Raw genomic sequence first — 25,050 nt, 5'->3', positions numbered from 1 at the left:
AAGCCAGGCGCTTGCTGATTAAGCTGCGGTCTCATATTTACATGGCAGCCGTCCCGAAAGCCACCGCGCACAGTCCGCAACAGAGCACTTCGCCTCCAAGAAAGTGCGCCGAGCGTTGGTTCTGCGTGTGTAAAGATATGGATATGACTTGGCAGTGAGCTACAGCTATCCATTCTCGGATGTCCTTGCCATGCCCCGACCTCTCTCCCCATGAATAACTCTGTATTAGCGATCCATTCAGAAGTACAGAAAGGAAATGGCGTGGTTCCAGTCCGCGCGGTGGCCAGATCAGGCAGATACCCCGTCGCCTTCCGCTCGTGACGTTCCTGCCAAGGTTTTCAGTCCCCGTGGTGGCCAGATCAGGCAGATGGCCTGTCGTCTTCCGCCCGTGACGTTCCTGCCAAGGTTTCCAGTCCGCGCGGTGTCCAGGTCAGGCAGATGCCCTGTCGCCTTCCGCTCGTGACGTTCCTGCCAAGGTTTCCAGTCAGCGCGGTGGCCAGATCAGGCAGGTATCCTGTCGCCTTTCGCTCGTGACATTCCTGCCAAGGGTCCGTGCGGGCCTCATCGAAACGGCTGGCGGCGTTTTCCATCTGCGCTGGAGGGACGAAGTGCACTTTAGCACGTGAAGCACTAACTATCCAGCAGAATACTGCACTGAGAGTGCAGGCTATGCCTTTTACTACACGATCGTTAGCAGCGATGTGGTTTCGGAAATAATTAGTGGGGAGATGAACCGTAAAAATGATGTAACCCACCCTAAAAAACGCCAACAAACAGTGTTCCCGCAGATTTGGCCCACTTCTTTCTGCAAGTTGAGGGAAGCCCCCACCCAACTGAGTAGGAAACTACACCTCTGTTGGCTAGGTTGCTTATAGCTTGGTACTTGCTATGTGATGCTAGGTACTTATAACTTAGCCTCTGCCCAGCACTAACGTGTACCTGATGGTGTCCCGGCAAGAAAAATCACCCAGTACTAGTCCCCGGCAGGATGATGGCTCCCTGCACTGCATTCAGTGCCCAGCACAGCACACTCGCCAGGCGGCGCGCTCTAATGCGGTCTTTGTCCATCGACAGCACGACCCAGGTGCAGTTCTGTCTCCGCCCTCGAAGAAGAACTCACCAGCACGAACGGAAGTTATAGAAAAGCTCATGGGGCACAGCTGTCAGACCGAGCATCTTTGCATCATGACATGTAAAGTTAAGCTTAATTCAGTGTTAGTTGGTGTGAGCGCTGGCACAGCCGCCCCAGGGTATCCCGCGCCAGCGCTCACCAGGTGTGAGCGCTGGCACAGTCGCCCCAGGGTGTCCCGCACCCGTGCTCACCAGGATGGTGTACTTGCGGTGCAGCTTGTCGACGCTGTCGTCGGTCGGCGAGCTGCCGCCGAGTACGTAGTCGCTGAAGTGCAGCAGGAACGACATCAGCAGCTTCTCCTTCTGCTTCCTCGCATTCGGTCATTGTCCCTGGAGCGTGGCCGGCACCCGGCGGCGGCGACCCGGCGCGCACGGGGCGGAGCGCCCGCCGCCCGCCTGACACACGCTCACCACCATCTCGCGGCGCCGCTGAGACTCGCGGCGCGCGCTCGCGGCCCGCGTGGGTCGCCCAGCTCAGCCAGGCGCGGCCGGGTCGGGACTCCGCGGGCGGTGGATGCTGGCGTGTGCAGCGTCCGTGCACCCGGCGGGCTTTGTTACGGGCTCGTTCCGCCTATTGTTTGTGTTGCCAGACTTCTGCAAGACGTTCACCCTTGTCGGCCGGCCGCTTCAGCGCAGCCGTTAACCTGGCAATGACGCAACCTCCTCGAAATCTCGAAATGATGCAGTCGTGCTCACTCCAACCTTCAGTGACACGCCCTACGTAAACGCCGCAGCCTTTCCCACAACGGGTGACGGACTTCCTCTGACGTCAGACCACCACCGCGAGCGGCTCCCCTCGAGTGTCCTCTCTGCGGCGCGCGCCAAGTGCCCGCCGCCTGGCCTGTTTGCCGGGCGCGTCCACGGCAGTTATTGAAATGTGTCGGCGCCCCCGCCGGCAAATGGAGAGCGAGCCGGAGCCGCGCGTCTGCCAACTGGACGGCGGCGGCAGCGTTAATCCGGCCGGGAAGTGGCCGCTCCCGCGGCGGCGCTGGGCGGCCGTTAAAGCCGTCGTGGCGTGCTTCGGCGGCGAGGAGCGGGCGGGCGCGTCCGCGGAACCTGCGGCGGAGGGCGGTGATGTTAGTGGGGGGGTCCGCGAGTGGGTGAGCGGCGTGTGTTCGGGGGCGAGGCGCTGGAGGAGAGAGACCCTGGGAGTGCGCTGGGCCCTGAAGAAGCGGGCCTCTAGTAAAGCGTTTGCCCTTGCAGAAGGGACCCCATGGGAGTGTGCTGACCCCTGCAGAAGGGAGCCCATGGGAGTGTGTTGACCCCTGCAGGAGAGACCCCGTGAAATGGTGTGACCCCTGCCGAAGGGAGCCCCTGGGAGTGTGCTGACCCCCGCAGAAGGGAGCCCCTGGGAGTGTGCTGACCCCTGCAGAAGAAGCCCCTGGGAGTGTGCTGACCCCCGCAGAAGGGAGCACCTGGGAGTGTGCTGACCCCTGCAGAAGGGAGCCCCTGGGAGTCCGTGACCCCTGCAGAGGGGACCCCCTGGGAGTGTGCTGACCCCTGCAGAAGGGACCCCCTGGGAGCGCGTGACCCCTGCAGAAGGGAGCCCCTGGGAGTGCGTGACCCCTGCAGGAGGAAGCCGCTGGGAGTGTGCTGACCCCCGCAGAAGGAGCCCCTGGGAGTGTGCTGACCCCTGCAGAAGGGACCCCATAGGAGTGTGCTGACCCCTGCAGAAGGGAGCCCCTGGGAGTGAGCTGACCCCTGCAGAAGGGCCCCCTGGGCTGCTGAAGGACGTCGCTGAGTCGCAGCGGGGCCGGGTAGAACGACCGTGATGATGTATGTGTGTGATAATAGCCAAGGATGGGCGATAAGCTATGTGGCGGATGACACGCCAGGGTCCTGCTGGCGTTACGCACGAAACGAATGAGGTGGGGGAGATGGGGGGGGGGGGACCGGCGGCGAAAGGTTGATATAGGACGGACGATATTGGTCTGAGACAACTTATACGAGGCAGTCCCGCCACATCGAGTAAGACAAACCTGGAAAATGAGTAGGTGTTGATCGCTGATATCATAGAGTATCTACTTAGGATGAAATAAAAGCGGTTGCGCATATGAATGCTGGACTTAAGACCGGCTGCCGAATGTGACAACAGTTCATCACCAGTTGAATCATGCGGCTTCTGACGCACTATTGCACGGAAAACATGTGATGAAAATGGCCTTAAAGCTGTAGTACTCGCATTTGTCCGCGCTGGTGACATACGAGGGAATATCAGGAAACCTAGAGTAAAAATCTCAAAGTCCTGTCGTCTCGTCAAAGTCCAATCGTATTTGTCCGAGAACTCGTCCCACTCCGCGCCATTCATCGTCGTGTGCTGCTGTACGCGCAGTGTTGTAATGTAAATCACTGAGCGCAGTCCAAGGGGAGCTCCCTTGCCGGAAGACGTGTCGGAGAGTCGTCATCGCTCACCGCCGGATGACACGTCATCGATGGCTTACCTCGGCAGTTTGGCATTCGTGAATAACCGGTCTTGCAGTGCCTTCACGGTAGGCTAGTCGCGCGCGGAAGAAACGTGGGCAAACTCACACAAGGTCAGAGCGTTCAATGACATCAAGCGAGGGGAGATTGTTGTGACCTTCTGAAGGCTGCAGGCTGGAGTATAAGTGCTTATTTGAGAAAGTTCGACACTCGGGTGCCTGATGCCAGACATAGGTTTTGGTACTGTGTCCGATTTGATTCTAACGTGCCACATTGCACACATGCACAAAGGCAGCCTGTGACCTGTATTTGACCCGTGAGGGCTTTCTGTGGCGGCATTCTTAAATGTACGTTGATGCCGTGGAAACACGACGCTCTTTGTTTTGACAAATATTTAGGTTCTGAAGTGTATACGACTGGATTTTACCGATACATGCCAGAATATCACTCTGCCGAATCGTACGCCACGCAGCGATGACCTGAAATGGCATCATTTGAACCGTTCGTGTGCCGTACTTGATTCCCTTTTTGCGGGACGGGCTGCCCTGCCCGGCTGCACAGTTATGTCACAGCGTACACCCACGCTGCCAGCTTCTATCCTAGCACCCCGGTCACACTGGCTCGGGTATGCGGCTTCGGCGTCTGACGGCCATCGACGGAGGCCGATCTCCTACAAGTGCGCGAGCAATTTCCGAATTCTTTCCTCCTTGGCGGAGAACGGCACTCCAGCTGGAGCTTCGGTTCGGATTATTGCTTGAATCGCCGAGGCTTTCACCACTGACACGAGCACACGATGTTGAACATATGTGCTTTGCAATCGTCAAAAGTTGCACAGAAAGTGTGCTAGCTAATTGGCCTGACGACACTTGGACGCGTGCCAAAGGCGAGGGTGCTCACATGGGGAGCGTTCCGGACTTAGATCCTATTCGCGCTGTGGCACGGTGTGCCTACACTAGCGGAACACCGTTTGAAACGTGCGGCGAGATGGGGTGATAGCATATGGAAGTTTACCACGATATAGATGAGACCCACGAAGAGGGTAATAAGCCGATGTCAACAAGTATGGCTTGCAAACTAGCTGAATTTGAGCTTGTCATAGTCGACAGCATTTTTTTATCAAAGAACTCAGGGTTGAAAACGTGCAAAGTAAAGAAGCAAAAGAAGAACAAACAAGTTTGTATGATTAACGTGTGGAGAGATTGATGTAAGTTCCAGAAAAACAAACCTTTGAGGCGCGCTTTTCTGGAAATACACCACACAATTTGCATATGCAGTTTTTTACCTAATCTGTCTTATCAGAGTCAGAACTAGATCCCAGCGTGTGTTATTTGAGCTACTTTAGGAACGGTAGTATTGATCACCTTCCGGTAGAATGCAGACGCTCCTATAGTTTGACCGGCACTTAGAGCGCCTAGCGGTCCGACAGAGTGACATCACCACATCCGCCAACACCATGCGGTAGTTGTCCCGTCTCTGTCTCCTCTGGTTACCGAGATCTGACAGCAGATCCGTCTAGAAGCGGACGGATCCATAGCCACAGGCGGGAACGCAGAAGGAAATGTGTCAGAGCTGCTACACGCATCAAGTAACAAGGCTCCCAACACGACTGGGTGCTCCTCCGCTTGGAAAAACTGACCTCATTTCACCGGGCAGTAGCTCGTTAGTCTGCCGCTAGTTGGTTCGTCGAGTTCTGGGCGTTCTTTCGAATGCGCCCTCTGGGTTGTTTACAAATGATAAGTTTTTGTCTCATTTTGGTCGCATGCAAAAGGCAGCATTTCATTCTGATTGGAGTGATGCTGTAAATTGACACACACACACACGCACACACAACACAACACACACACATACACATAGATACATGCACGCACGCACGCACACACACACACATAACTACATGTATGCATATATATATATATATATATATATATATATATACGTATATACAGAACGGTGCACAGTCAGGCTTGCTGTGGGTACGGGCCGCGCGACGCTGAGGTATATCCGCGGCTGAAAACTTACTCTCTTCTAAAAGCGTGATGACCGGGCTCGGCCGTGCCGTTCAAGTTAAGAGAATGCTCTACCAGGCCAGTAACCTCGCGCGCTATAACCACCGTTGTGGTTGGCGTTTTCTTACGAAGCGAGCAGTGTAACGCGCCGCGTTACCGATATTACCGTTACCGTTACCGTTACCGTTACCGTTACCGTTGTTACCGTTACCTTTATAAGAAATGGCCTGATGACGATAGCGCCCTACGTGTTTGCACACAATTGCTTGAGACCAGTTCCACCTTTTTTTGGACGAAATCGCCTAAAATGTCACTCAGCTATAATCTACGAGAACGAAATCAATCTTCTCCGTTATATCCAGGCCATGATGGCCAAGACATCTGTATGCTCAAATCAGAATTCAGCCACATGAACGCGGCTATACATCACAAAGCAATTTCGAAATGTGCATCAGATTTAATTTTCGGCCTTTAGTAAAAGGCTCTCGGACTGAGAAGCTCCTCGTCGGATCCCATCTTCACGATTTATGCCGTGCGGAGGGTCTTGAAGCAAGCTCGGTTGCAGGTTGTTCTTTTGCTTATAGTTGGAAAGGGATGAGCAAGACAATCCAAGTCCGATATTGCAGCATGGGAAGACAAACCCAAGACTCGTCGGCTGTTTGCTTGCTTATAGTTGGAAAGGGGACAATCCAGGTCCAATATTGCGGCATGGGAAGACAGACCCAAGACTCGTCGGGAATCAGGATATATTCGGACGTTTAACTCTCTGGGCGAACGTGATGTCTCTTCTTTGTCAAGCCAAAAGCTCTACCGGTCGTCGGACATCACTTAAGCTCGATAAAGCCAAGCGTAAAGCAGCACCGAATATTTACGTAATGCTGGGCCAGATCAGTGTCATTCAACATCAGCGCAATCATTCTTTGACGAGCAAAACGAAGTCAGTGGGGTGAAGATTCTGACTTTAATCCCCTTTTTGCATTTAGAGCACGCGTAGTTTGACTTGTGCAAAGCGACATTGTCAACCTCTTGGCGTGGCAACTCATGCGCTCATGCATATACATATATAGATGGTTATAGAATCATGACCCATCAGTGGGCATGAGCCACCGCACAGCACAGCGGGTCACGTGGGTCAAACATTGTTCGCATGTACCCCTAACCACGCTATCTGAAGATACATACACATACACGACCTGACAGGACGCGGGAATGAAATCATCACGATACTACATAGCTTTTGAGAAGCTAAACCACGTATTGTCGGAGCTGCTTGCAGGATTTCCCATTGAGGCCATCACATAAAAGGTGGAGTTGAAAACACCGTCTTGGTGTGCTGCGGGCGCGCAAGCTTATCGCATGGTTTTTACAAACTTTCCTGTTTTTGTTCCGCAGTTTATACACGTTAATTTAAATATATTTACTGTCAATGTATGCTTACACGCCTACCAACGCCTACGACGTTTCATAACGGGAAGACGCACGCCCCAGGTACCCCTCTTGAGTACGTCCCTGCGTATTGCTTGATAGGGTCAAGAATATGTTAAATCAAGTAAGAAGCTGTAAACATAATTCCAGCCACGATTCCGTATTTTGGCGGGATTTGGCTAGCTTTACGTCAGATAAGTTGACCCATCTCGCATCAAATACTATCATGAGCTTTGACATAAAGATACTGCGGATCCGTGCAAATAAGTAGTTTTTTCCTACAATGCATCTTCTTTGACAAACTTCTGTCATTGGCTGCCACACAGTAAGTGCGGCTGACATGACTTGAATTGAGATATTCCTTTGGTCTGCAAAAATCCACTTCTTCTAATCTTCCGCAAAGGTGCAGCCATGGTCTTAAAACAGCTGCTCAAAAAATCAGCGTGATGCATTTGGTGGATGTAAATTCATCTCCGAAAACTTTGGGAGGCGCCTGAGGCCTACTGGTCATCGGGAGACTATGGACATTTCTTGGCACCTTACCCGAACAGTGGTCTGTGGCTTGTTTTTTACATATTTGGGCTACATGACGTGAGGTTTACAAAACAATGTTGTTCATTTGAGCACGATGTTTGATTTAGGTGTTGCGGTTGACACAAAATCCCCATCATTCATTTTCATCTTGAATTTGTACAAGAGCATAAGCCGCGTCCGTGGCCTCCTCACTACCGCCCACAGTCCTCAAACCTGCACCCGTAGTCCTCTCACCTCCGTTTATTGTTCTTTCGCCTCAGTTGCAACGCTCTATATCGGTTCGTGATCCTCTCACTCTCGTCCGTGGCCTTCTCACCTCCGTCCGTGATCCTCTCACCTCTGTCCTTGATCCTCTCACCTCAGTCCATGATCCTCTCACCTCTGTTCGTCATCCTTTCATTTCTATTCTTAATCCTTCCACCTTCGTCCATGATTCTCCGACCTCGATCCGTGGTCATCTCACCTTCGTCCGTGATGCTTTTATCTCCGACCCCAATTCTCTCACCCCCGTCCATGATCCTCTCACCTACGTCAGCGGTTCTCTCACGTCCGTCATTGGTCCTTTCCCCTCCGTCCGTGGTCCTCTCACCTCCGTCCATGATCCTCTCACCTCCGTCCACGATCCTTTCCCCTTCGTCTGTGGTTTTCTCACCTCCGTTCGTGGTCCTTTCCCTCCATCCGTGATCCTGTCCCCTCCGTCTGTGGTGTTCTCACCTCCGTCCGTGATCTTTTCCCCTTCGTCCGTGATCCTCTCACCTTCGAGCGTGATCATCTCACCTCCGTCAGTGGTTATTTCCCCTCCGTCCGCGATCTTCTCACCTTCGTCCGTGGTCCTCTCACCTTCATCTGTGATCCTTTTCCCTCCGTCCGTGGTCCTCTCACCTCCGCCCGTGGTCCTCTCACCCCGTCCGTGGTCCTCTCACCTCGGCCCTTGCCGTGCGCCCGTGGCCGGTGCCGCCGGCTCCGCACTGCCCGGCCGAGTGGCCCGCCCGGCCCGCGTCGCCTCCTCCTCCTCCGCCCCCCCCCCCCCTCCCTCCCCTCTGGCAGCCGTCGGACCGGGTTAAGCCGGCAGCGGCGGCCTGATGGTCTCCCAGGAGGCACCGGTGCCGGCGGGACGCCGCCCGCCGCCGACGCTGGCCATAATTTCAACCGATCATCACGCCGCCAGAGGCGCTAATAGGATTGATCAGTGACGCACTGTGAGAGACGACGGAAGGCTAGGAGGGGAGAAGGCAGTGGCGTGGCGCCGCGGGGAGGGTGGGTGAGGGGGGGGGGGGAGCGAGACTCGGTTTTACGGCCTGGCACGACGCCACGTGGAGTTGGAGCCGCCCCGCCTGATTTAAAGCGGCGCCTCTCTCCCTCGCTCGGTTTCGCCCTTCCCGATCGATGCCTGGCGGCGCCCCTGCGCGTGCCAAAGGCCGCCGCGACTTTTGTAGGGGTTCAACGCCACGGGCCAGGCGCAAGACAAAATCGATGGTGTTGACCTGCGACTGGCTGGATCAGCGTCGATAGATGTGAATGGACCGAGCCTGCGCTGCCGGTGTCTGGGCTTACCGATGTCAGCGGAGTTGTCAGGCTTCCAGCGCGTTGCAATATACGGCAGGCTTCCGGGTAGGCGTAGAATAGCTCAGGGGATTCCGTCGGGATCTCCCAGAGGTGAGTTGCACCCAGAAAACTGGGGTTTAAGAAAAGTAGCCGCGCTCAGGCCCAAGCTCAGTCGTTTGATTTCGTCGAAGGGCTTGACGTGAGCCCAAATGGAAGAAATATGAATAAAGGTGACTTCACGTAGCCGAAACCTGCGTTTATTTAACAAGCGTTCAACCCTATGAAGGCTCGTCAAATGTTGCCGAATCATGAGCTCCCTTTCCGGAAAGACGCACGTGTCTATTTCTGAAGACCTCGTCGATGCTTCAATTGTTTTGGGGCCAAGGAGAGATTTGTTCACCCTAAAAAATCGCTGGCTTGCACGTGCATCAAAGACTATCGGTATGAGCGGTTGAAAAATTTAGCAGATAATTGGCAGCAGATGTTTGAAATATTTCTACGCATGCAGCCCCCTGCATCGCGTCAGTGTGCATGCAACGTATACACAGAACATCCAGCATGCACATGCTAGGATGTTCTTACGTATCCTCTACCTACAGCTAAAAGGTCTACCTAAAAATCACCTTGATATGGCATCCGTTGATTTGATGTATTTCAGTCAGAGTCAAATGGCTATTTGTGATCATCTGTGACAACCAAGGTGATCTTCAGTATATTGGTTACGCTTGTGTTTGTCAGGGACCACTTTTATAACTCGGTCAAATAGCCACTATTTTCTCCCTGCCGAGCTATGTGAAGTCCAAAGAACTCGCATCACCTGACATCACTCACTCATCATGACACACCACTCAACATCACATCTCGTGCACACCACCTGGCGTGGTCCAGCAAAGCCGCTCACACGCGACGGGGATCCATTATGAAACGCTGCCGCCCGAGGGGCTAGTAAATCAAACCAGGTCGGCGGATACTGAGCGACATCTGGGAAGCCAAAGCCCGCCCAGTTCATCCTCGTAAGAGCAGCGACTGCGGCGGCGGCGGCGGTGACAGCCAGTGCTCGTCTGTTTTTAACGTCGGGTCTCAGCCAATTTCTTGCAGGGTTTCTGACAAGTGTCAGCAGTAAAAAACGCGAGCGATGTATGACATTTGCGCAGAAGGTCACAGCCATTGGCTGCGGTGTACCAAGCGATTATATTGGGGCCATGCTTAAGTAGACAGGCTTGTGAACGTGGTTTTCCTGTAATTATTTTGTTGCCGCTCTAGTTACAAGCCGTGTTTGTGGGGAAAGTCATATCAAGTCACTTGAACCAAACGGTGAATTCGCCGCTGTTACGGAATGCAATGGGATGCGCCGGCTGGGCGAGACCTTCATGCTAACGCAGAGCCACCATTGCTCAATCGAAGTTGAAAGGCGTTCCTGTTTACTTCGCTTCGATGTCTACTACGCAACCGTGATGCGGTCCGTGTTCGCTGAGTATCGGACTCCATAACGCCTAACCTTAGGTCACCGACCCGATCTGACCTGACCTGACGCCTGACCTGTCACCGAAGGCACCTCACAGAGCCATCGGGCTCTTATCTTTGCGCACACATAACGAGGAGCGGTTCCGCGGCCGCGCCGCACCCTCGCCCACTGCTAGCGAGGAGCGGTTCCGGTTCCGCGACCGCGCCGCACCCTCGACCACTGCTAGCGAGGAGCGGTTCCGCGAGCGCGCCGCACCCTCGCCCACCGCTAGCGAGGAGCGGTTCCGGTTCCGCGACCGCGCCGCACCCTCGACCACTGCTAGCGAGGAACGGTTCCGGTTCCGCGACCGCGCCGCACCCTCGCCCACCGCTAGCGAGGAGCGGTTCCGGTTCCGCGACCGCGCCGCACCCTCGACCACTGCTAGCGAGGAGTGGTTTCCGGTTCCGCGACCGTGCCGCACCCTCGACCACTGCTAGCGAGGAGCGGTTCCGCGACCGCGCCACACCCTCGACCACTGCTAGCGAGGAGCGGTTCCGCGACCGTGCCGCACCCTCGACCACTGCTAGCGAGGAGCGGTGCCGGTTCCGCGACCGCGCCGCACCCTCGACCACTGCTAGCGAGGAGCGGTGCCGGTTCCGCGACCGCGCCGCACCCTCGACCACTGCTAGCAAGGAGCGGTTCCGCCACCGCGCCGCACCCTCGACCGCTGCTAGCGAGGAGCGGTTCCGGTTCCGCGACCGCGCCGCACCCTCGACCACTGCTAGCGAGGAGCGGTTCCGCGACCGCGCCGCACCCTCGACCACTGCTAGCGAGGAGCGGTTCCGGTTCCGCGACCGCGCCGCACCCTCGACCACTGCAGCACTCCTTTCACGCAGTCACGGGAGTCCTACGCTTTTAGATTGCGGCCGTGCGTTTTGAATAGCAAAAAGAAGGCCCCGGTCTCTGACAATGTAACTTGATGATGCGTTGATGATGTGAGCGTATCGCAAGTGCCTGGATCGGGTTGGATTTGAGAGATTGGAGTTCGTTAAGAAGCTCTCTGCCAGCGAGCAGATTCCATTGCGTCTAAAATTACGGAAGTTCTTCAACGTATGCGTGGAACATTATTCACATAAATAAGACAGAAGTAAGAACCTCATTCCTCGGAGAAAACCCAGGAAAATTGAAATATGGATGTGCTCATATTTCAGCAACATGCCTTTATCGAAAAGATGGCGGAAGTGATTTCAAAATTGCCTGCCGATGATCCCACTCGATTTTTCAGATTTTTTTTGGAATAGCGGGCCACAGTTTTTCCAAGAGACCAGCATTCAGGGGATTTAACAAGGAACAGTGGCCAGCCACTGCTACAACACAGTGCATGTCTAACTAAGAATAAAAATGATATAATCTATGAGATATATACCTCCATGAGAAGAACCAGCGACTGGCGCTTGCTCTCCGTCACGTTTGCTATGTCGTTCGTCACACGAGCCTGTCGGAGAGCGTTTGCGTGAGGCCACGACGAGTCGGCTCTCCGGGGCCCAGTTCTCTCGGCAATCAGGGGATGACGGTACTCGTTTGTCGCAATGGGCGCCGTTTACGACGAGTGGACGTCCCTTATCGGCAATCAGAGGCTTGCGCCGCATACTCCAGCTGCAGGGGGGACTCAGGGACCGACTACAGGCGGTTCTTCAGCCTACACCGCATACTCCAGCCGCAGGGGCGGACTCAGGGGCCGACCACAGGCGGTTCTTCAGCCTACACCGCATACTCCAGCTGCAGGGGCGAATTCAGGGACGAACCACAGGCGGCTCTGAAGCCTGCGCCGTATACTCCGGCTGCAGGGGCGGACTCAGGGACCGGCTACGTGCGGTTCTGGAGCCTACACCGAATACTCCAGCTGCAGGGGCGGACTCAGGGACCGGCTACGTGCGGTTATGGAGCCTACTCCGAATACTCAAGCTGCAGGGGCGGACTTAGGGCTGGATCACAGGCGGTTCTGGAGCCTACACCGCATACTCCAGCTGCAGGCAGGGGCGGACTCAGAGCTGGCTCACAGGCGGCTCTGGAGCATGCACCGCATACTTCAGCTGCAGGGGCGGACTCAGGGCTGAATCACAGGCGGCTCTGGAGCCTACACCGCATACTCCAGCTGCAGGGGCGGACTCAGGGACCGACTACAGGGTGTTCTGGAACCTACACCGCACACTCCAGCTGCAGGGGCGGACTCCGGGAACAGCTACGTGCGGTTCTGGAGCCTACACCGAATACGCCAGCTGCAGGGGCGGACTCAGGGTTGGATCACAGGCGGCTCTGGAACCTGCACCGCATACTCCAGCTGCCAACATATTCGATACGTGGCTCAATAATTTTAACAGCATGGACCCATTTTTACATCATCGTAGAATCTTGAGAATATCATTGTTATTGAAAGTTATTGATGACTTAAATCGGTTGATGTGCGAGATTATTGATATAATTTATCACGCATTGGCTCCGTTAATAACACACTGTGTGACGTGCGTTTTACGTTTCGATGGAATCAGTTTCAAAAACGACACGTGTTGTATGAAGCTTATTTTTCTTCCAAAGAAAAACGGTTCTAATTTTTGGCGAAAGACACCCATGCGACCATGTCGCAATGTCCCCTCATAACATCGTCGTCTATTGCGAATCGAGGTTGCTGAGCTGCGAAAGTGCTCTACCAGTGAGAATAGCATGAGCCGTACACGTGCCGAAAAAAAACAAGAATTTAGCCAAAGATCTTTCTAATTTCAGCCTCCCAAGATTGCAGGCTTGCCCGGTCGCATCCCATCACATCAAGTGTTGGTGCTGACCGGGCACACGCATGGGCTTATCGGCAGGGTACAATGACGGGAATATCCGAATATGTCAGAGCGAGCCGCACGTCATTGACCGCCGCTGGGGCTCGTGACCGAGCTCCTATGTGAAGACAAAGTGGTCGAAAGGTTCCATTGGAGAGAAGAACATTGTTTTTTTTTGTGTGCAATCTGTCTGAAAAAATACTTTAATAGCCTCTTAATCCAAGGTGTTCCAGCCCAGTGCCTTTCAGTCTGGTCCCGCATGACATGTTGTAGTTAACCGTAATATTCACATTTGCCGCTCCTTAAACTGACATCGTACACCCAGCTCATCCATTGCATATTAATACAGGCTGTGCGGAGTACTGAATCCAATCTAGTCAGCATCCGTTTCGCTTGGAGGTCTTCCACATCTGTCTTATATACAGCATATATATCTATACAGCTTATATACGGCATATACAGTCATTGACCTTGCCGATAGCCATGGATTTAATCAATCCATTAAGAGCTCTATACACCATACACTGTCATCACTTAGCGGGCGAACGTCAGTCAGCTGATTGCGTGAGACAGCAGCCAGCTGACCACAGGCAGATATCAGTCAGCTGGATGCATACAGACGCTAATCAGCTAGCTAGAACCAGACATCAATCAGCTGGTTACTGACAGAAGTCAGTCGGCCGGTCACAGGCAGAGGCCAGTCAGCTGGTTACCGATGGAAGTCAGTCAGCTGGTCACAGACAGAGGTTTGTCGGCTGGTCACATACAGAGGTCAGTCAGCTGGTCACAGACAGAGGTCAGTCAGCTGGTCACAGACAGAGGTCAGCTAGCTGGTCACAAACAGAAGTCAGTCAGCTGGTCACAGACAGAAGTCAGTCAGCTGGTCACAGACAAAGGTCAGTCAGCTGGTCACAGACAGAGGTCAGTAAGCTTGTCACAGACAAAGGTCAGTCAACTGGTCACAGACAGAGGTCAGTTAGCTGGTCACAAACAGAAGTCAGTCAGCTGGTCACAGACAGAAGTCAGTCAGCTGGTCACATACAGAGATCAGTCAGCTGGTCACAAACAGAGGTCAGTCAGCTGGTCACAGACAGAGGTCAGTCAGCTGGTCACAGACAGAAGTCAGTCAGCTGGTCACAGACAGAGGTCAGTCAGCTGGTCACAGACAGAAGTCAGTCAGCTGGTCACAGACAGAAGTCAGTCAGCTGGTCACAGACAGAAGTCAGTCAGCTGGTCACAGACAGAAGTCAGTCAGCTGGTCACAGACAGAAGTCAGTCAGCTGGTCACAGACAGAGGTCAGTCAGCTGGTCACAGACAGAAGTCAGTCAGCTGGTCACAGACAGAGGTCAGTCAGCTGGTCACAGACAGAAGTCAGTCAGCTGGTCACAGACAGAGGTCAGTCAGCTGGTCACAGACAGAAGTCAGTCAGCTGGTCACAGACAGAAGTCAGTCAGCTGGTCACAGACAGAAGTCAGTCAGCTGGTCACAGACAGAAGTCAGTCAGCTGGTCACAGACAGAGGTCAGTCAGCTGGTCACAGACAGAAGTCAGTCAGCTGGTCACAGACAGAGGTCAGTCAGCTGGTCACAGACAGAGGTCAGTCAGCTGGTCACAGACAGAAGTCAGTCAGCTGGTCACAGACAGAGGTCAGTCAGCTGGTCACAGACAGAAGTCAGTCAGCTGGTCACAGACAGAAGTCAGTCAGCTGGTCACAGACAGAAGTCAGTCAGCTGGTCACAGACAGAGGTCAGTCAGCTGGTCACAGACAGAAGTCAGTCAGCTGGTCACAGACAGAGGTCAGTCAGCTGATCACAGACAGAGGTCAGTCAGCTGATCACAGACAGAGGTCAGTCAGCTGATCATAGGAAGGCGGCAGTCAGCTAGCTACAGACAGACATGAGTCAGCTGCGAATGTGGTATTAACGAAGGCTCTCACAGGCCGGTTTGCACACCTTTTGATTCGTGCATTACCGAAAATTGGATCACAAACAGACCAAATGAGTCAATATGAAAGCACTAAGGCACAAATGCTGGGCGATTATGGCATCGCACAATGCAAATTAGCGGGAGCTTCAGTGGACCAAAGCGAAGATGCCTTCATACGTTCTGAACAAGTGGAATTCGACTAATCAATACGATCGATGCGATCGATGTGATCAGCCAGCAGCACGCCTTGTGCGGGGAAGTGGGACAAGCGGGGTGGTAGCAGAACGTGCGCTTAATCACCATGCCGAAGGTCCTCGTTCGGATCCTGGCCAAACCTGGGCGAGAAGACTGTTCACGTTTGTGAACGCATTCGGATAGGCAATGGTGTGCCTGGTTCCTAAAATTCATTCCTGGGAACTGGTTTCGGGTTCTTGATTCTGGCCCAGTTTGGCATCGCGTTGGAGATCCAGCTGGAACCGGGATTCAGTACTGGGACACTAGGTGGGGGTATTCATCACGAGCCAAGATCCACCTTGGAGGAATCAAAAAGGGATATAACCCAGCATACCGTCACATCAGAAATCCAAAAACGGAAACTCAAATGAAATCGTGTTAGCAGCCAGCGCTTATCCACATGTTGGTTTTTGACAAACCTGGTAATGACACGTCTATTACAGAAGAAATCTGATGCATGTGAACATGTCGATAATTTGAAGTTTTCCAAGAAAATATATACGTCATATTCCATGACTAAACAAATTCAGCGAAAGCTTCATGCAAAAAAAAACACAATTGAGCACGAAGCCTGCCATACACCAGGTCTTGACTTGTTCTGTAATCCCTGCTTATCCTTTAAATATATGAGCCAGGAACTAGTATCTAGTGTTTTGTGAGTAAACCAATGAGAGGCAGGAGCCCGAGTCTGGTGTGTAACAGAAGCCTATGGGAAACAGAAACTAGACTCTGTAACCAGGCGGCTTCAGGCTAGCTTTTTACCCGGGAACCAATCGGGGACAGGCATCAGGGCCTGGTGTTTGTGAGAGAATCTACGGAAGCCAGAAACTAGAGACCCGTGTTTGTGAAAGAACCAATAAAAACCAGGAAGCGAATATAGCGCTTGTGAAGGAGCCGATGGGAACCAGGGGCCAATGTCTGATGTTTGCAAACGAACCAGTGCTAACGGGAGATCTGGGTGTGGTGTTCGTAGACAAATGAATCCAGCTCCAGCTTCCCAGGATTAGGTAAGAATTTATGTCCAGCAACGAGGAACATTATATATACATCATAGCAGTAACGCTGGCATTATTCCTTCATAATACATAAAGACAATGTCTCTACATACGCCTATAGTGATCCAAAGCCTGCAATAATTACGACAAATGCTTATTGGCTTCGTATTCAGGATCCGAACTCTTCAGTAAGCGTCGGCTTAAGGAAGTTACCTGTCTGAAGCTCGGCCTACTACCATACAAAATTAAGATATATTCATGTTTCGGCCTGAGGCCCGGGTCAAAGCAGTTCGACAAATCGATGCGCAGTGACAGCTCACATGCCTGCGGTTCAAGTGTCGTACTGAACCTCCAGGTGCGCTTAAAAGGTTTTAACTTCAAGTATTCCATGTTCCTTTCAGGGGAAGGACAAAGTTCCCGAGACACCACGAGGTGACAAGAATATGATGTCTCCATGTCCAGTTACCTCGCACACAAATACGTCACGAATATCACGAAGCAGCCTAAAAAAAACAATTGTCCAATTCTTGTCCAGACCTTCACACCGACACGGTCAGTGATTGCTGAGAAGTGAGATTGTCAGTGGCGTGACTGGCCGGGCCCGGTTTGGCCGGACCAGTCTCTCTCGGTGACGCCGGGTTGGGCTCAGTCCACAATCTCTTTCGTAATCTGCAATCGGCGTGAGCCAAATGAGCGGAAAATGGAAAAGTGGGAAGGAGACAGCACAAACTGCCAGGAGAGCTGCGGCGGTTATGTGAGAAAGGCGAGCGGATCATTTAGACTTATAATGAATTTGACGCACGCACCTATACTTTAAACTTAAGGCTCTTGTTCCTCCAAGATGTCATTTGGTTTTTCCGGATGTGTGTTTGAAGCCACATTAGTCCATCTATTTTACTTCAAAGGCCCGAATGTCTGGAAGGCGCTGCTTGAAATATCTGGACCACACTGCTTCGGAGAGGGAAGGGGGGGGGGGGCTGCTGCTGCGGAGACCGGACGCCCTGTCTCTTCAGGCTGCGGAGACCGGCAGCCCTGTCCCGTCAGAATGCGGAGACCGGGCGCCCTGTCTCCTCAGGCTGCGGAGACCGGCAGCCCCGTCTCCACAGGCTGCGGAGACCGGCAGCCCTGTCTCTTCAGGCTGCGAAGACCAGCAGCCCTGTCTCCTCAGGCTGCGGAGACCTGCAGCCCCGTCTCCTCAGGCTGCGGAGACCTGCAGCCCCGTCCCACTAGACTGCGGAGACCGGACGTCCGGCCCCGTCAGGCTACGGAGACCGGCAGCCCTGTCTCCTCGGGCTGCGGAGACCTGCAGCACTGTCTCCTCAGGATGCGGAGATCGGCAGCCCTGTCTCGTCAGGTTGCGGAGACCGGCAGCCCTGTCTCCTCAGGCTGCAGAGACCTGCAGCACTGTCTCCTCAGGATGCGGAGATCGGCAGCCCTGTCTCGTCAGGTTGCGGAGACCGGCAGCCCTGTCTCCTCAGGCTGTGGAGACCTGCAGCACTGTCTCCTCAGGATGCGGAGACCGTCAGTCCTGCCCCGCTAGCTAAATTGTCCATACCCCGGTCACTCCGCAAAACCGATTGTCGCGGCGCGATCGACCGACCGTATCCGTCTCCTCCCAAAGCCGTTACTCGGGCGCAGCTGTAACTAACTTCCAGCGCAGGACTTCGCCACTCGCCACTCGCCACTCGCCAAAAATGAGCTGCCCACATCGTCCGCCAGGGACGCTCAGGAGAGCTATCACAGCGCGTGAACGCTGAGGTTGAAGAACAGATTCCAAGTAAGGCTCAGCAGCTTGTCTTTAATTATGGTATTTGAGCAGACGTGTGCAGGTTGTGAGTGTTTCCAATGAACACGCTCATTTTCGCTGCTTTTCAGCAGTGCTGACCAAATACGTATCAAATTGAGGGTGTACTACATCGATGCATTAGATCTGAACCGGACGCTGTGTTACAAAGCCTAGCATCCCTAATACTTGCAAATAAGATATTTATGCATTACAATGAGGTCTCATTAAAAAAGAGCGAAAAAACGTACACTGCATTGACGCACACAGATGCAGGAGATCAGCAGTGTCGTTATATGCCTGTTATATATGTTATATATGTTATGTATGTTAGATGTGTTATATGCCTGTCGTTATATATATATATATATATATATATATATATATATATATATATATATATATATATGCCTGCAAATAAGATATTTATGCATTACAATGAGGTCTCATTAAAAAAGAACGAAAAAACGTACACTGCATTGACGCACACAGATGCAGGAGATAAGCAGAGTGTCGTTTGATGCGTATGATTTTATGGAGGTATGTAGGTTGCAGTTCATTTCACTGGGCGTGGCTTGCATCATATCCCATTTGATTTGTCGTAACCGGCGCCTATGTTTATGAGGGATTGGTTTGGCTCCCTCTTGTTTTCTGCTTCTGGTGATATTAATTTGTCATCCATTGTGTAGAGATTCGGTGACACTGCCTGTGAACTAGACAGATCCCAACACAGTATTGTCAGCCTACATTGTCAGGAGGTAGTTTCAGAAGTCATCTTTCTAGAGGCTTGTACTGACAGCTGACTTTCTTAAGCCGACGCCCACTGAAACGTTCGGGTCTTCAAAACGTGATCAATTATGATTTGCCATAATTATTGCAGACCTTGGATCACCGTGGGCGGATGTGGAGAAGCTGGCAGGAGGGATGAGTCTCGACGAATCGACGCCCTGACGGCTAAGCTAGTGCTGAAATCCTGGTGCCATTGACCCACATGGTGGCTGCTGTTGGGTTTAAATGCTGTACACACGGGCTCATTAAGTCCCAAGGGCAGGTTCAGGTACATGCTCGCAATTATGGGGAGATGAGTCAGTTGCTATGATCTTTACGCGCCTCAACACTGCACCAGGCGTGTGCTTGCACATTTTTTACCTCACCAACTCCGCGCATACTACATCCACCATTGATTTGGGCACGGCCAGAGGTAGACACAAGTGTCCACTACTGCGAGGTAACTACTTTTTGCATGATATCCGTTGATTCCATGTGACATGATTTTAAACATACCCCCACCCGAAGTTTCCATCCGCCGTTGCTTGGGAAATAGTTGTCATGTATGCCTTCAGGCTTACCATGAACGCAACGTCGAAACGCAGTAGATTCAAGCGTTTTCTTCACGCGACACTTACAGTTTAACACCGCGACAGGAAAGAAAGAAAAAACCAGCAAATGCCATGCATGAGACACGAGTCGTAATGAATATAGGATAACGGCAAACGCAACGGTGGCGGCCTGATGCAGAGTTCAGCTGGGGCACGTTGCGATCATACGGCCCAAATGCAAAACTCGACGGATGTCAGTCGCCAGCAGGAAATGCAAAAGTCTGTTTGGAGGCTCTGCGAGCAAGCACGTGTCTGATAAATTCGCCGCATTTGTCGCTATTAGGCAAATTAAGGCGGAGGGAAAAATTGTTGTTAGCATAGCCTTGATTAAGGTCCTAAAATAACACCGCAATGCTTCTGGAGGCAGGACGTAGCTGCAGCTCCGCTGCGCCGCTCAGCGGTACTCGCTGACACGTTGAGGCCAGGGAGCATTGCTGCACGCGACGGGTTCTTTTAGGCCCCCCCCCCCCCAAAGTCTCCCCCCAAATTTTTCCATGCAGGTTTGCGCGACAATGCTTGCTATGCAAAGTGCTCGTTGCGGAAGTGCGTGGACTGATCCTACGTATTAGTTGAAGAATATTACGAAATGAATTAAATGGAATTCGAATCATTTAATGCATTGATAACAAATTAAAAGAACTCTCCGCAATGGAAATGATCCAGGCACTAGACAAATTACAGTTGCTGACTTCGTTAATGAAAAATGAAAAGGAATATTCGAAGCTGAAATAACGCGGGCGCTATGCATAACAGAATATTATAGTCATTAATAAAAAATGAAAATGAACATTTGCAGCTGAAGTGACGCAGGCACTAGACATGTCAAAAAGCACCACAAAACTGTGCCAGATGCCATCCTGATTTTCCCCCACAGATGTTCTGACTCTCGCAACAGCGTGACGTATTTTTCTCACTTTCGGAGATTCTATCGTTTGATTTTCCTGAACTTGAATTATCTATGCGCCTGCTCCTTATCAGACTGTTGCTTCGTGTTATTGTTGTGTTTCTAGCTTCAGCTTCATGCAGCGCGCAGCATGAGTATAGTAAAGCAAAGTAAAGCGGTTCCATTTTTACGCTCGCACTGAAACCTGAACTCATGCGACCAGGTAATAACCCAACGCGGCGAAATAATAGCACATTGCAATACAAATAGGGAGACAGACAAGCCTTGCAGCAATGTTTGGTCTCAGTCAAAGCCTTCAAGCCAATCTCCCATTCAGACTGGATGTATTGCTGGAATTAACGCCCAGGCTTGGCACTGCCGGTCGTTTCAGCCCTGAGGGCACCACCCGACCTTCAAACTTCGGGTCAACGCAGAATTTTGTAGCGAAAATACAGGGCGTTTCTCCGCACGGTCCGCCCGTGCGGAGAAACGGCCCGCTGACGTCGGGACATGCCAGTTAAGGATGGGAAATAGCGAGCGTCTCAAGAGACTCGAACATGCTCTCAAAGAAATGTTTCCTTAATGCGCGTCAGGGTGGCTGGTTGAATGTCCATCGCCCCAGTTGAGGTCAGTTTGAAACCCCTGAGATCTCAAAAACTAAGATAGTTACAAACGCCTAATTCGTAATGTAAATATAGCCGTGTGTGAACTCAACAGCATCAAACACCTTGAAATGTATGTAACTAGGTCATGACCTTCGGGTCAAATTGGGTCGAACGAGGTCAAACTCCAAATTGCTGCTTCAAGTACACCCAGAACTCCTTATACAACCACCGTGAAGCCAGCAGCGTGCTCCAAGCAATATTTCAGTAATGCCAGTGACCTAGTTTGACCGTAATGAGGTCAACATGACCAAATGCCTACGAGACTGCTCCTATACTGTCATTCGAATAAGCGTCAGGATTTACACTAGGCGGTATGTTCCTAAAAAAAACCGAAATGCTGATATGGGTCATTTTAGCTCGATGACCCACTCTGGCCTTTAAAAGTCCATGGAACATGTCTGCTACGGTCCCTATCATCACGAACTTTAAAGTGGGCATCAGAAACCACCTCATAAAACCAAGCTCCCGAGTAAAAAAGTAGGTTAGCTTTGACCACGTTCTTAACTCCACACCTGACACTTATCAATATGGTTGGTTGTAATTCTTAATTTAATTTTACTATTGACGAAGAAACTATCCCAGATATGCATGACCTCGTCTAACACTCCGTTGTTGCATCACATTGAATGATTCCCTAGAAATTCCCTTCACTGACAGCCAAGGCCTGACTTTGACCTTCCATAGGACAGCCACCTTGCCAGGTAAATCCATATTTTTACCTTAAAAGATCTGCTATTCAGTTTCCTACGGCTGTGCAATGTTTTAGGCGGCATCACTGCGTCTTTCGGAAATCACTCCGGAAAAGCCTTCGGGGGAGGGGTCATCCTGAGTGTGTAGTGTTTACTTACTTTAAACTGTTCCTAGCCTCTTTCATCATGCTGGCTGTAAACTGTGATAACCCGTTAAGATTTGACGAGCGATTTCTAATCAAAAGATGCGATTGTTCATCGTATTGACGTTCATCTTCCCACTCCTGAGGAAGTTTTGACCTTTTTTCCGCGCCGTGGTGCACTGTTACCATGATCTGAGTCGTGCCAGACGGGGACCAGCCAGGCGAAGAGAGGCGATAATGGAGGCGGCTGACGTCAATACGACCCGGATGACGTATTATTTTTCATTTGCAATGTCAGACACCATGGCGTTTTTCAGATGGAGTTAAAGCCCGCTTCAGACATCTGTCCGGGCTGTTAAGGCAAGGGCGGCAATAAAAAGGCGATCAAGGTGTACATACAGCTAGGAGTTTTGTTCAGCGATGCTGAACATCTGAATGGCAAAGTTTCTGGAGCGGCTAACAAACTTGTGGTCTCGAAAGTTAGGATATAATAAAGTATTGCAAAACTGTCTTTGAAATGCAGCCATCCTTCAAGTTGAGTGTTTATGAGGCTTTCTTGGTTGTGACGGGATGATATTCATTGATGTTACCAACAGAAGGATGTAACACCCAAAACACGTCCAGTAATCAACCTTTTCGTTTCGAGTAGACCGTCATATCCAGCAGATGAGGTAAGCACAACTGAGCGACAGACTAGGCCCCAACAATTTTGTCGTCCCAATCCCGGTGCTGTGTTCTCATGAGACAGCTGCAGATGAATTTAGTTATCTGCATGTCATAACTGGTCTAATTCCGTCAATATCAAAGCATGCACCAAGTTCATCGCTAAGATATCTATCCACGTTGCAGCCTTTCACCTTGAGGGTACATTCAGCGTTTAGCTGATTTGTGTCACAGGAGCCAGTTATATATATATATATATATATATATATATATATATATATATATATATGCATATAAGGCAATTGTGTCCCTCCTGAGCGCGATTAAGGGCAAAATTCGGCTGTGGCGCCCTTTCGAGGATTCACGGAATAGAGTGCTGACAACAAGCAGTACTTTTCCGAGGAAAATTGCAACTGTGATAATGTGAATTTTTTGTAAAAAAGATGCAAACTTCAGTTCTGGCACATATGGGTGGGTCACGAATCATGTTTTTTTTTTGCTTGGGGGAGGTAACACACCCTGATTAAAAATGAACGGATTGTAAAAGCATCGATCCCCTCTTCGACCCGTGACCCGTGGCCGAGGCCCTGCAAGGAATCTAGGGCGGACTGTCTGCCCACATACTGAGAGGCGGCAAGAAGTCTGCAGGGCGTTGGCAGTCTCCCAGGCCGTTCGGACGAGCGTTTTTCTCAGATCTTTCGCCATCTGGTCTGATCTCTACAGAAATATCTATAGAAAAGCTATATATAGATATATATATATATATATATATATATATATATATATATATATATATATATATATATATATATATAGGTATGTACATGGATGCACTATGCACGCCTCAACTGGACGAAAAGCGGCATTGCACCGGCCAAGACAACACAAACTAGCAACAGTGTACTGTGAAGAAAGAAGCCTTTATAGGCCAATTCATTTAATTAATGCTCGATTGGTGTTTGGTGTTTTTTAGAACTGTGTGTTTTGACAGTGAGACAAGCGACGTTGGCAATGGTCATCAGTGGCGGGAGGGGGGACGGAGAGGGTGCGTATCTCAATAACCAAAACCTTGGCATTGTGCCTCTGACATGGAGAGAAGTGGCAGAGTTATGTGTGCATTCTATGCAGATATGACAACATGATATGCGTCTTCCCCGCCCCTCCCGGTATCAAACGTCGACTCGTCGCTCTTGCGCCGATTTTCCGGGCGCATTTCAGCGAGCCTCCTCCGGAAATGATGTTCTTATGCAGGGACGCTGTGACGTGATAACTGCCAATAACATTCTGCACTGTCGCAGCCGCAATTAAGCTGAGTGTATCCCACTTCATAATCAAGCACGGTCGTGGCGGGTTGGAATTGTTGTAGACTCGTGTAGTCTTTCATCATCAAAGCCAGTGATAGCGTCATGACTATGAGTCGGACTCCGAGTAAATTCCGCAGAATAAACATAAATCACATATCTGCCCAGATCCTTTATGCACTTGCCTTGCACGCGCTTCTCCCGGCTCTCCGCTGCTGGGTGCGACCGCAGCGATGGTCGACGCGTATTTCCACGCTCTGTGTCAGTCCCTTTTGTGAGGGCTGACGGGTATTGTGACTGTCGACGCCGACGCCGCTCGCTGGCCGGGCTTGACATGAGCCCGGACGGCTGTAGCACTGGAGACCCCAGAGGCCGGACGCCAGCCAACGCGCCTTGGATGCGTCGTCACAACATGCTTGTTTTTTCCGAAGCCATCGGACGCAACTAAGTTGGACTCAGGGCGGTAACTTCAAGGCGGTAAGTTGTTAGAGGAGCGTGGAGGGGTCTGATATCCTACGCACCACTTTCGTCCGCTTGTAGCGGCAAAAGAACCGCATTTCTGGACATGTTGCAAACTTATGTCACTTTCTGTTGAAGCCGTTAAGGTCTTAGCCAGTGAGTGTGAGGTGCAATGGCATTGCTGTACCTATTCTGGACAAACGGGACAAAAATGCGTTGTTCAATGGTTTGCAGTGTGCAATGCATCCAGCGCATCACAACGCTTAGAAAATTCAGCTGAAACGTCTACAAGCTTCAGGTTGATTTAAATGAATATGGTAATGAAAACGGCGAGTGCAGCTAAAGAACCACGTAAATCTGAACCACAGCCTGGCACATAACAAGCCCTCAGTTTTCCCTAACGAACCCCTGAGGCATTTTAAAATGCTTCCCACTTACCAAATACAGACACTCTTCGTGAGAGGCCAGCCCGCGGAAATGCAGTGATAAATTCAAACGAGTACTGTCAAATGCACAAAACACACCTATTTGCATGTTGCACCAAATAATGAGCAGTACCCTCATCACATCGGTTGCCGAAGCCATGTTCGTCGGGC

The 25,050-nt window shown here is 51.5% G+C and overlaps 1 protein-coding gene across 1 annotated transcript in view; it reads right to left on the bottom strand.

Annotated features, from left to right (window-relative positions):
- LOC119091674 (innexin unc-9) overlaps positions 1 to 1,445 on the bottom strand; it is a 33,661-nt gene extending 32,216 nt beyond the window's left edge. Inside the window, exon 1 of the mRNA XM_037214490.1 lies at positions 1,324 to 1,445. Within this exon, the coding sequence (XP_037070385.1) occupies positions 1,324 to 1,419 (96 nt within the window). The 5' untranslated portion in view covers positions 1,420 to 1,445. The remainder of the gene's footprint in view (positions 1 to 1,323) is intronic.
- Positions 1,446 to 25,050: the final 23,605 nt, after the last annotated feature.

This window comes from Pollicipes pollicipes, unplaced genomic scaffold (assembly GCF_011947565.3).
Source record: "Pollicipes pollicipes isolate AB1234 unplaced genomic scaffold, Ppol_2.1 Scaffold_1600;HRSCAF=1878_pilon_pilon_pilon, whole genome shotgun sequence".
Lineage (NCBI taxonomy): Eukaryota > Metazoa > Arthropoda > Thecostraca > Pollicipedomorpha > Pollicipedidae > Pollicipes > Pollicipes pollicipes.
The sequence above is the reverse complement of the archived record's forward strand: the minus strand, read 5'-3'. Positions and strand labels throughout refer to the sequence as shown.